We start from the raw sequence: 13,759 nt of genomic DNA, 5'->3' as shown, positions 1-13,759 counted from the left end.
TAATATCTGCTTATTTTCTCTTTGAACATGTTCTATCTACACTTCTGTTCAAATGTAATAATCACTTATTCTTCTCTTCTTTGATACTTTACATTCCTTGTGGATGATACCACAAATGTAGGTATCGATCCGATACAGAGCAGTTACAGTATCATACAATAAAATATAATACGGTTAGGAAATACCGATGTAAAGGGTAGGTGTCGCGCTGTAAGGAGCAGGAACGAAAATGGAAAAGTAATACATAATAAGTGCGTATCGACATGTGCCGGATTCGAACCTTAAACCAATAATGATATGAGGGACAAACTGTAAAAATTGATTATTAATCTACTTGTTCATTTACTGTTAATATCTGCTTATTTTCTGTTTTAACATGTTTTATCTACACTTCTGTTCAAATGTAATAATCACTTATTCTTCTCTTCTTTGATACTTGACATTAGTTTTGGATGATACCACACATTTAGGTATGGATCCGATACCAAGTAGTTACAGGATCATACATTGGTCATATTCAAAGTGTCCAGGGACATATTTACTGACTTTATAAACATAATATAAATTTTTTTGCAACGAAAGAAGATTTTGTCTTGCCAAAAAAATATCGATGTAATCATAGTAGTATCGACTAGATACGCTCTTGTACTTGGTATCATTACAGTGGATGTCAGGTGTAGATCCACCCATGGCGTTTGTTTACATTGAGACGTCGGTGAGCTATTGTATCCTCCTATAGTGTGTAGTGAAGCATGTTTAGCTATTCCTCGTCCTCCAGTGATAATGCTACTTGTAAGAAACTTACTTTATTTGTCGCCATGGAGACCATTATTAGTGATTTAGAAGTAGCTAAAACACTGCAGGTGCAGCCATCTTTTTTGAATGTAACCTATTTAATTAAACAAATACAAGCAGATATGAGAATCGAAACTGAAAGTTCTGATCACTCCCTGTCCCTGCATCCAGAGGAGGTGTTGGTTACCTGGGCAGCAGCTGCCAGGGCGTGTTGGTTACCCGGGCAGCAGCTGCCAGGGCGTGTTGGTTACCCGGGCAGCAGCTGCCAGGGCGTGTTGGTTACCTGGGCAGCAGCTGCCAGGGCGTGTTGGTTACCCGGGCAGCAGCTGCCAGGGCGTGTTGGTTACCTGGGCAGCAGCTGCCAGGGCGTGTTGGTTACCTGGGCAGCAGCTGCCAGGGCGTGTTGCTCCTGCTGCTGCACTTCTTTCTGCAGGAGTTGGAAGCGATGCTCCGAAGAACTGCAGGGTCTCTCTGCACCGGACTGAGCCACCAAAGGAGCCTGGCTGGCGGGTGAGCTCAGAAGGAGAGAGCCGTCATCGGAGAACTGCGGAGCAGAAGGGACACGAGATCTAGTCTTGGACTTAGATTGTTACATCTAGTCTTGGACTTAGATCGATCACATCTAGTCTTGGACTTAGATCGGTCACATCTAGTCTTGGACTTAGATCGGTCACATCTAGTCTTCGACTTAGATCGGTCACATCTAGTCTTAGACTTCGATTGTTACATCTAGTCTTGGACTTAGATCGATCACATCTAGTCTTGGACTTAGATCGGTCACATCTAGTCTTCGACTTAGATCGGTCACATCTAGTCTTGGACTTAGATCGGTCACATCTAGTCTTCGACTTAGATCGGTCACATCTAGTCTTAGACTTCGATTGTTACATCTAGTCTTGGACTTAGATCGGTCACATCTAGTCTTGGACTTTGATCGGTCACATCTAGTCTTAGATCGGTCACATCTAGTCTTAGATCGGTCACATCTAGTCTTAGACTTAGATTTGTCACATCTAGTCTTAGACTGGTCACATCTAGTCTTAGACTGGTCACATCTAGTCTTCGACTTAGATTGGTCACATCTAGTCTTCGACTTAGATCGGTCACATCTAGTCTTCGACTTAGATCGGTCACATCTAGTCTTAGATTGGTCACATCTAGTCTTAGACTTAGATTTGTCACATCTAGTCTTAGACTTAGATTTGTCACATCTAGTCTTAGACTTAGATTTGTCACATCTAGTCTTAGACTGGTCACATCTAGTCTTAGACTGGTCACATCTAGTCTTAGACTTAGATCGGTCACATCTAGTCTTAGACTTAGATCGGTCACATCTAGTCTTAGACTTAGATCGATCAGATCTAGTCTTCGACTTAGATCGATCAGATCTAGTCTTCGACTTAGATCGATCAGATCTAGTCTTCGACTTAGATCGATCAGATCTAGTCTTCGACTTAGATCGATCAGATCTAGTCTTCGACTTAGATCGATCAGATCTAGTCTTCGACTTAGATCGATCAGATCTAGTCTTCGACTTAGATCGATCAGATCTAGTCTTCGACTTAGATCGATCAGATCTAGTCTTCGACTTAGATCGATCAGATCTAGTCTTCGACTTAGATCGATCAGATCTAGTCTTCGACTTAGATCGATCAGATCTAGTCTTCGACTTAGATCGATCAGATCTAGTCTTCGACTTAGATCGATCAGATCTAGTCTTCGACTTAGATCGATCAGATCTAGTCGTCGACTTAGATCGATCAGATCCAGTCTTCGACTTAGATCGATCAGATCCAGTCTTCGACTTAGATCGATCAGATCCAGTCTTCGACTTAGATCGATCAGATCCAGTCTTCGACTTAGATCGATCAGATCCAGTCTTCGACTTAGATCGATCAGATCCAGTCTTCGACTTAGATCGATCAGATCCAGTCTTCGACTTAGATCGATCAGATCCAGTCTTCGACTTAGATCGATCAGATCCAGTCTTCGACTTAGATCGATCAGATCCAGTCTTCGACTTAGATCGATCAGATCCAGTCTTCGACTTAGATCGATCAGATCCAGTCTTCGACTTAGATCGATCAGATCCAGTCTTCGACTTAGATCGATCAGATCCAGTCTTCGACTTAGATCGATCAGATCCAGTCTTCGACTTAGATCGATCAGATCCAGTCTTCGACTTAGATCGATCAGATCCAGTCTTCGACTTAGATCGATCAGATCCAGTCTTCGACTTAGATCGATCAGATCCAGTCTTCGACTTAGATCGATCAGATCCAGTCTTCGACTTAGATCGATCAGATCCAGTCTTCGACTTAGATCGATCAGATCCAGTCTTCGACTTAGATCGATCAGATCCAGTCTTCGACTTAGATCGATCAGATCCAGTCTTCGACTTAGATCGATCAGATCCAGTCTTCGACTTAGATCGATCAGATCCAGTCTTCGACTTAGATCGATCAGATCCAGTCTTCGACTTAGATCGATCAGATCCAGTCTTCGACTTAGATCGATCAGATCCAGTCTTCGACTTAGATCGATCAGATCCAGTCTTCGACTTAGATCGATCAGATCCAGTCTTCGACTTTGATCGATCAGATCTAGTCTTCGACTTTGATCGATCAGATCTAGTCTTCGACTTTGATCGGTCACATCTAGTCTTAGATTGGTCACATCTAGTCTTAGATTGGTCACATCTAGTCTTAGACTTAGATTGGTCACATCTAGTCTTAGACTTAGATTGGTCACATCTAGTCTTAGACTTAGATTGGTCACATCTAGCCTTAGACTTAGATTGGTCATATCTAGTCTTAGACTTAGATTGGTCACATCTAGTCTTAGACTTAGATTGGTCACATCTGGTCTTAGACTTAGATTGGTCACATCTGGTCTTAGACTTAGATTGGTCACATCTGGTCTTAGACTTAGATTGGTCACATCTGGTCTTACTCTTAGATTGACTTAGATAGTGGGTACTAAGTAAAAGGTATCATGTAAGAGGTAGCGGGTACTGGGTAAAAGGTAGCGGGTAAAAAGGTAGCGGGTATGTCACGGCACACGCGCATGCCGCTGTGCATTCCCCAGGGAGCCCCGAGGCGCGTTTATCGGGACACGCCAACAGGCTGCAATCAATCAGCAATCCGCACACCTGAAGCTGATGATCAGACCTGCCTTCTTAAGCCTGCACAACCTACTATCCCATGCCAGAACGTAGCGACCACACACACACACTTTGGATTTGTCACACTCCATTTCCCTTGTTGATTTATATTATTATGGGGCGCTATAGCTCGTATGGTAGAGTGGCCGTGCCAGCAACTTGAGGGTTCCAGGTTCGATCCCCACTTCCGCCATCCTAGTCACTGCCGTTGTGTCTTTGGGCAAGACACTTTACCCATCTGTTTCCAGTGCCACTCACACTGGTTTACAAATGTAACTTAGATATTGGGTTTCACAATGTAAAGTGCTTAGAGTCACTAGAAAAAGCGCTATATAAATATAATTCACTTCACTTATTATTTGTTTATATATATATATATATATATATATATATATATATATATATATATATATATATATATATATATATATATATATATATATATACATATATATATATATATACATATATATATATATATAATAAAACATTGAGCTAAATACTACGCCCCTGTTGTCTGTGCCGTCTCCTACCCCTGTACAAACGTAACAGGGTACTGTGTAAAAGGTAGCGGGTACTAGGTAGTGAGTAAAAGGTAGCGGGTACCAGGTAGTGGGTACTAGGTAGTGGGTAAGAGGCAGCGGGTAAGAGGTAGCGGGTACTGCTTAAAAGGTAGTGGGTAATAGGTTGCAAGTACTAGGTTGCGGGTACTTGGTAGTGGGTAAAAGGTAGTGGGTAAGAGGTAGTGGGTAAGAGGTAGTGAGTAATAGCTAGTGGGTACTAGGTAAAAGGTAGTGGGTAATAGGTAGCAAGTACTAGGTTGCGGGTACTAGGTAGTGGGTAATAGGTTGCAAGTACTAGGTTGCGGGTACTTGGTAGTGGGTAAAAGGTAGTGGGTACTAGCTAGTGGGTAAAAGGTAGTCGGTACTAGGTAAAAGGTAGTGGGTAATAGGTAGCAAGTACTAGGTTGCGGGTACGAGGTAGTGGGTACGAGGTAGTGGGTAAAAGGTAGTGGGTACAAGGTAGCGGGTACTATGTAGTGGGTACTAGGTTGCGGGTACTAGGTTGCAGGTAAAAGGTTGCGGGTACTATGTAATGGGTACTAGGTAGTGGGTAAAAGGTCGCGGGTACTATGTAATGGGTACTAGGTAGTGGGTAAAAGGTCGTGGGCAAAAGTTTGTTTTTTTGATTGCAGAAACTGCCACAAGGTGTCACTCTGCACAATTTGTCTAAAAGATAGCGGGTACTATGTAGTGGTTAAGAGGTAGTAGGTACTAGGTAGTGGGTGAGACGTAGTGGGTACTAGGTAGTGGGTAAGAGGTAGTGGGTACGAGTTAGAGGGTACGAGGTAGTGGGTAAGAGGTAGTGGGTACTAGGTAGTGGGTAAGAGATAGTTTTTTTGATTGCATAAACTGCCACAAGGTGTCACTCTGCACAATTTGTCTAAAATGCTGTCTAGGTTTTTCTTCCATTTGTGCCAAGGCCTAGTTCTTGGGATTCAGCAGGAGTCCAGCATAAAGTAGAAATAGTCTGAGAGCCTCAATAAATGTCACTCTGCGAGCGTGTTGTTGTTGTTGTTGTTGTTGGAAGAAGATGAAGAATGGCCACCATAAAAGCATGACTCCCTACCTTCCCGTGTTTGCCCGGGACCTTCTTGTTCCTCTCCAGGTCTGATGAGGTGGTGCCCTCCATGCTGTCCTCCGTGGTGCCTTCAAGGTCAGTCTCTGACCACGCAAACCTCTCCGCTGCAGGACCAGCACACCCTTTCAATGCCGAACCCGTCCGGTCTCCAGTGTGAACCGCCGGGTTCTGACGGATGACTTCCGGAAACACTGCCAGGTCATAAGAACTAGTCAAACCTGACATGTCCTCCGGCTCCTTGGTCTTGTCCTCCTCGTCCTCCTGGTCCTCTGTCTTCTGCTGCAGAGTCAGCTGGTGGCACACATCGAAGGCCTGACCCACGGTCCGCACGATCCTCATGGCCTGGGACTGGAAGAAGGACAAAGACCGGGGGGGGGGGTTTAATTTCCCAGAGAAAAAGCAAAGGACTTGTTGTCACTGGTCTCCAGGGAATTGATCATCTGCCCTCTCAACAAACTTGACAAACCTCGGGGTTGGGGGAACCTTGCTGGACACTTACAGTACCAAGGACTAAAGTTCATGGAACTGTGATGCCCGTCACACACTTACAGTACCACGGACTAAAGTCCATGGAACAGTGATGCCCGTCACACACTTACAGTACCACAGACTAAAGTTCATGGAACTGTGATGCCCGTCACACACTTACAGTACCACGGACTAAAGTCCATGGAACAGTGATGCCCGTCACACACTTACAGTACCAAGGACTAAAGTTCATGGAACAGTGATGCCCGTCTAAAGTCCATGGAACAGTGATGCCCGTCACACACTTACAGTACCGCGGACTAAAGTCCATGGAACAGTGATGCCCGTCACACACTTACAGTACCAAGGACTAAAGTTCATGGAACAGTGATGCCCGTCACACACTTACAGTACCGTGGACTAAAGTCCATGGAACAGTGATGCCCGTCACACACTTACAGTACCAAGGACTAAAGTCCATGGAACAGTGATGCCCGTCACACACTTACAGTACCACGGACTAAAGTTCATGGAACTGTGATGCCCGTCACACACTTACAGTACCGCGGACTAAAGTCCATGGAACAGTGATGCCCGTCACACACTTACAGTACTACAGACTAAAGTTCATGGAACAGTGATGCCCGTCACACACTTACAGTACCAAGGACTAAAGTTCATGGAACAGTGATGCCCGTCACACACTTACAGTACCAAGGACTAAAGTTCATGGAACAGTGATGCCCGTCACACACTTACAGTACCAAGGACTAAAGTTCATGGAACAGTGATGCCCGTCTAAAGTCCATGGAACAGTGATGCCCGTCACACACTTACAGTACCGCGGACTAAAGTTCATGGAACAGTGATGCCCGTCACACACTTACAGTACCAAGGACTAAAGTTCATGGAACAGTGATGCCCGTCACACACTTACAGTACCAAGGACTAAAGTTCATGGAACAGTGATGCCCGTCACACACTTACAGTACCAAGGACTAAAGTCCATGGAACAGTGATGCCCGTCTAAAGTCCATGGAACAGTGATGCCCGTCACACACTTACAGTACCGCGGAATAAAGTCCATGGAACAGTGATCCCCGTCACACACTTACAGTACCACGGACTGAAGTCCATGGAACAGTGATGCCCGTCACACACTTACAGTACCACGGACTAAAGTCCATGGAACAGTGATGCCCGTCACACACTTACAGTACCGCAGACTAAAGTCCATGGAACAGTGATCCCCGTCACACACTTACAGTACCTCGGACTAAAGTCCATGGAACAGTGATGCCCGTCACACACTTACAGTACCGCAGACTAAAGTCCATGGAACAGTGATGCCCGTCACACACTTACAGTACCGCGGACTAAAGTCCATGGAACAGTGATCCCCGTCACACACTTACAGTACCACGGACTAAAGTCCATGGAACAGTGATGCCCGTCACACACTTACAGTACCAAGGACTAAAGTTCATGGAACAGTGATGCCCGTCTAAAGTCCATGGAACAGTGATGCCCATCACACACTTACAGTACCGCGGACTAAAGTCCATGGAACAGTGATGCCCATCACACACTTACAGTACCAAGGACTAAAGTCCATGGAACAGTGATGCCCGTCACACACTTACAGTACCGCGGACTAAAGTCCATGGAACAGTGATGCCCGTCACACACTTACAGTACCACGGACTAAAGTCCGTGGAACAGTGATGCCCGTCACACACTTACAGTACCGCGGACTAAAGTCCATGGAACAGTGATGCCCGTCACACACTTACAGTACCGCGGACTAAAGTTCATGGAACAGTGATGCCCGTCACACACTTACAGTACCACGGACTAAAGTTCATGGAACTGTGATGCCCGTCACACACTTACAGTACCACGGACTAAAGTCCATGGAACAGTGATGCCCGTCACACACTTACAGTACCAAGGACTAAAGTTCATGGAACAGTGATGCCCGTCTAAAGTCCATGGAACAGTGATGCCCGTCACACACTTACAGTACCGCGGACTAAAGTCCATGGAACAGTGATGCCCGTCACACACTTACAGTACCAAGGACTAAAGTTCATGGAACAGTGATGCCCGTCACACACTTACAGTACCGTGGACTAAAGTCCATGGAACAGTGATGCCCGTCACACACTTACAGTACCAAGGACTAAAGTCCATGGAACAGTGATGCCCGTCACACACTTACAGTACCACGGACTAAAGTTCATGGAACTGTGATGCCCGTCACACACTTACAGTACCGCGGACTAAAGTCCATGGAACAGTGATGCCCGTCACACACTTACAGTACTACAGACTAAAGTTCATGGAACAGTGATGCCCGTCACACACTTACAGTACCAAGGACTAAAGTTCATGGAACAGTGATGCCCGTCACACACTTACAGTACCAAGGACTAAAGTTCATGGAACAGTGATGCCCGTCACACACTTACAGTACCAAGGACTAAAGTTCATGGAACAGTGATGCCCGTCTAAAGTCCATGGAACAGTGATGCCCGTCACACACTTACAGTACCGCGGACTAAAGTTCATGGAACAGTGATGCCCGTCACACACTTACAGTACCAAGGACTAAAGTTCATGGAACAGTGATGCCCGTCACACACTTACAGTACCAAGGACTAAAGTTCATGGAACAGTGATGCCCGTCACACACTTACAGTACCAAGGACTAAAGTCCATGGAACAGTGATGCCCGTCTAAAGTCCATGGAACAGTGATGCCCGTCACACACTTACAGTACCGCGGAATAAAGTCCATGGAACAGTGATCCCCGTCACACACTTACAGTACCACGGACTGAAGTCCATGGAACAGTGATGCCCGTCACACACTTACAGTACCACGGACTAAAGTCCATGGAACAGTGATGCCCGTCACACACTTACAGTACCGCAGACTAAAGTCCATGGAACAGTGATCCCCGTCACACACTTACAGTACCTCGGACTAAAGTCCATGGAACAGTGATGCCCGTCACACACTTACAGTACCGCAGACTAAAGTCCATGGAACAGTGATGCCCGTCACACACTTACAGTACCGCGGACTAAAGTCCATGGAACAGTGATCCCCGTCACACACTTACAGTACCACGGACTAAAGTCCATGGAACAGTGATGCCCGTCACACACTTACAGTACCAAGGACTAAAGTTCATGGAACAGTGATGCCCGTCTAAAGTCCATGGAACAGTGATGCCCATCACACACTTACAGTACCGCGGACTAAAGTCCATGGAACAGTGATGCCCATCACACACTTACAGTACCAAGGACTAAAGTCCATGGAACAGTGATGCCCGTCACACACTTACAGTACCGCGGACTAAAGTCCATGGAACAGTGATGCCCGTCACACACTTACAGTACCACGGACTAAAGTCCGTGGAACAGTGATGCCCGTCACACACTTACAGTACCGCGGACTAAAGTCCATGGAACAGTGATGCCCGTCACACACTTACAGTACCGCGGACTAAAGTTCATGGAACAGTGATGCCCGTCACACACTTACAGTACCACGGACTAAAGTTCATGGAACAGTGATGCCCGTCACACACTTACAGTACCACGGACTAAAGTTCATGGAACAGTGATGCCCGTCACACACTTACAGTACCACGGACTAAAGTTCATGGAACAGTGATGCCCGTCACACACTTACAGTACCACGGACTAAAGTTCATGGAACAGTGATGCCCGTCACACACTTACAGTACCACGGACTAAAGTTCATGGAACAGTGATGCCCGTCACACACTTACAGTACCACGGACTAAAGTCCATGGAACAGTGATGCCCGTCACACACTTACAGTACCACGGACTAAAGTTCATGGAACAGTGATGCCCGTCACACACTTACAGTACCACGGACTAAAGTTCATGGAACAGTGATGCCCGTCACACACTTACAGTACCACGGACTAAAGTCCATGGAACAGTGATCCCCGTCACACACTTACAGTACCATGGACTAAAGTTCATGGAACAGTGATGCCCGTCACACACTTACAGTATCACGGACTAAAGTCCATGGAACAGTGATGCCCGTCACACACTTACAGTACCAAGGACTAAAGTTCATGGAACAGTGATGCCCGTCACACACTTACAGTACCGCGGACTAAAGTCCATGGAACAGTGATGCCCGTCACACACTTACAGTACCGCGGACTAAAGTCCATGGAACAGTGATGCCCGTCACACACTTACAGTACCGCGGACTAAAGTCCATGGAACAGTGATGCCCGTCACACACTTACAGTACCAAGGACTAAAGTTCATGGAACAGTGATGCCCGTCACACACTTACAGTACCGCGGACTAAAGTCCATGGAACAGTGATGCCCGTCACACACTTACAGTACCGCGGACTAAAGTCCATGGAACAGTGATGCCCGTCACACACTTACAGTACCACGGACCAAAGTCCATTGAACAGTGATGCCCGTCACACACTTACAGTACCGCGGACTAAGGTCCATGGAACAGTGATGCCCGTCACACACTTACAGTACCACGGACTTAAGTCCATGGAACAGTGATGCCCGTCACACACTTACAGTACCGCGGACTAAAGTCCATGGAACAGTGATGCCCGTCACACACTTACAGTACCACGGACTAAAGTCCATGGAACAGTGATGCCCGTCACACACTTACAGTACCGCGGACTAAAGTCCATGGAACAGTGATGCCCGTCACACACTTACAGTACCGCAGACTAAAGTCCATGGAACAGTGATGCCCGTCACACACTTACAGTACCACGGACTAAAGTCCATGGAACAGTGATGCCCGTCACACACTTACAGTACCACAGACTAAAGTCCATGGAACAGTGATGCCCGTCACACACTTACAGTACCAAGGACTAAAGTTCATGGAACAGTGATGCCCGTCTAAAGTCCATGGAACAGTGATGCCCGTCACACACTTACAGTACCGCGGACTAAAGTCCATGGAACAGTGATGCTCGTCACACACTTACAGTACCACGGACTAAAGTTCATGGAACAGTGATGCCCGTCACACACTTACAGTACCGCGGACTAAAGTCCATGGAACAGTGATGCCCGTCACACACTTACAGTACCGAGGACTAAAGTTCATGGAACTGTGATGCCCGTCACACACTTACAGTACCGCAGACTAAAGTTCATGGAACAGTGATGCCCGTCACACACTTACAGTACCACGGACTAAAGTTCATGGAACAGTGATCCCCGTCACACACTTACAGTACCGCAGACTAAAGTCCATGGAACAGTGATCCCCGTCACACTTACAGTACCACGGACTAAAGTCCATGGAACAGTGATGCCCGTCACACACTTACAGTACCACGGACTAAAGTTCACGGAACAGTGATGCCCGTCACACACTTACAGTACCACGGACTAAAGTCCATGGAACAGTGATGCCCGTCACACACTTACAGTACCACGGACTAAAGTCCATGGAACAGTGATGCCCGTCACACACTTACAGTACCACGGACTAAAGTCCATGGAGCAGTGATGCCCGTCACACACTTACAGTACCGCGGACTAAAGTCCATGGAACAGTGATGCCCGTCACACACTTACAGTACCGCGGACTAAAGTCCATGGAACAGTGATGCCCGTCACACACTTACAGTACCGCAGACTAAAGTCCATGGAACAGTGATGCCCGTCACACACTTACAGTACCAAGGACTAAAGTTCATGGAACAGTGATGCCCGTCACACACTTACAGTACCACGGACTAAAGTCCATGGAACAGTGATGCCCGTCACACACTTACAGTACCACGGACTAAAGTTCATGGAACAGTGATGCCCGTCACACACTTACAGTACCACGGACTAAAGTCCATGGAACAGTGATGCCCGTCACACACTTACAGTACCAAGGACTAAAGTTCATGGAACAGTGATGCCCGTCACACACTTACAGTACCACGGACTAAAGTCCATGGAACAGTGATGCCCGTCACACACTTACAGTACCGCGGACTAAAGTCCATGGAACAGTAATGCCCGTCACACACTTACAGTACCACGGACTAAAGTCCATGGAACAGTGATGCCCGTCACACACTTACAGTACCGCGGACTAAAGTCCATGGAACAGTGATGCCCGTCACACACTTACAGTACCACGGACTAAAGTCCATGGAACAGTGATGCCCGTCACACACTTACAGTACCACGGACCAAAGTCCATGGAACAGTGATGCCCGTCACACACTTACAGTACCACGGACTAAAGTTCATGGAACTGTGATGCCCGTCACACACTTACAGTACCACGGACTAAAGTCCATGGAACAGTGATGCCCGTCACACACTTACCGTACCGCGGACTAAAGTCCATGGAACAGTGATGCCCGTCACACACTTACAGTACCGCAGACTAAAGTCCATGGAACAGTGATGCCCGTCACACACTTACAGTACCACGGACTAAAGTCCATGGAACAGTGATGCCCGTCACACACTTACAGTACCACAGACTAAAGTCCATGGAACAGTGATGCCCGTCACACACTTACAGTACCAAGGACTAAAGTTCATGGAACAGTGATGCCCGTCACACACTTACAGTACCGAGGACTAAAGTCCATGGAACAGTGATGCCCGTCACACACTTACAGTACCACGGACTAAAGTTCATGGAACTGTGATGCCCGTCACACACTTACAGTACCGCGGACTAAAGTCCATGGAACAGTGATGCCCATCACACACTTACAGTACCACGGACTAAAGTCCATGGAACAGTGATGCCCGTCACACACTTACAGTACTGCGGACTAAAGTCCATGGAGCAGTGATGCCGGTCACACACTTACAGTACCGAGGACTAAAGTTCATGGAACAGTGATGCCGGTCACACACTTACAGTACCGAGGACTAAAGTTCATGGAGCAGTGATGCCGGTCACACACTTACAGTACCGAGGACTAAAGTTCATGGAACAGTGATGCCCGTCACACACTTACAGTACCAAGGACTAAAGTCCATGGAACAGTGATGCCCGTCACACACTTACAGTACCGCGGACTAAAGTCCATGGAGCAGTGATGCCGGTCACACACTTACAGTACCACGGACTAAAGTTCATGGAGCAGTGATGCCGGTCACACACTTACAGTACCGAGGACTAAAGTTCATGGAACTGTGATGCCCGTCACACACTTACAGTACCAAGGACTAAAGTTCATGGAACAGTGATGCCCGTCACACACTTACAGTACCAAGGACTAAAGTCCATGGAACAGTGATGCCCGTCACACACTTACAGTACCACAGACTGAAGTCCATGGAACAGTGATGCCCGTCACACACTTACAGTACCACAGACTGAAGTCCATGGAACAGTGATGCCCGTCACACACTTACAGTACCAAGGACTAAAGTCCATGGAACAGTGATGCCCGTCACACACTTACAGTACCACGGACTAAAGTCCATGTGACGTCCTCCACAAGCACAACGTTGAATAACAAAATAACCAAAAATAAAACCATAAATGACAAATACATTTTCCAACATGTCGTCTTATTCCAGACGTGTTCTGTCACTACAATCATGTCTTTGTTTCTCCTCCATCTTCTGTCTCACACATGTTGTTGACAGAAATAAAACATGTTGTGTCTCAGA

The 13,759-nt window shown here is 46.7% G+C and overlaps 1 protein-coding gene across 5 annotated transcripts in view; it reads right to left on the bottom strand.

Annotated features, from left to right (window-relative positions):
* The window catches only part of LOC133649605 (carboxyl-terminal PDZ ligand of neuronal nitric oxide synthase protein-like), a 36,583-nt gene that overhangs the window by 9,417 nt on the left and 13,407 nt on the right, over positions 1–13,759 (bottom strand). For 4 of the 5 annotated variants that reach the window (XR_009826094.1, XR_009826095.1, XM_062046223.1 and 1 more), the window contains exons 6-7: positions 5,588–5,947; positions 1,175–1,339 (exon numbers count right to left, since the gene is read on the bottom strand). Coding sequence is in view for 3 of the 5 variants with exons in the window: in XM_062046223.1 (XP_061902207.1) it covers positions 1,175–1,339; positions 5,588–5,947 (525 nt within the window). In the remaining 2 variants the exon portion in view is untranslated. The remainder of the gene's footprint in view (positions 1–1,174; positions 1,340–5,587; positions 5,948–13,759) is intronic. The other variant, XM_062046226.1, reaches the window with a different exon arrangement.

Source organism: Entelurus aequoreus, linkage group LG05, assembly GCF_033978785.1.
Source record: "Entelurus aequoreus isolate RoL-2023_Sb linkage group LG05, RoL_Eaeq_v1.1, whole genome shotgun sequence".
NCBI lineage: Eukaryota > Metazoa > Chordata > Actinopteri > Syngnathiformes > Syngnathidae > Entelurus > Entelurus aequoreus.
This window is presented reverse-complemented; position numbering and strand designations above follow the sequence as displayed.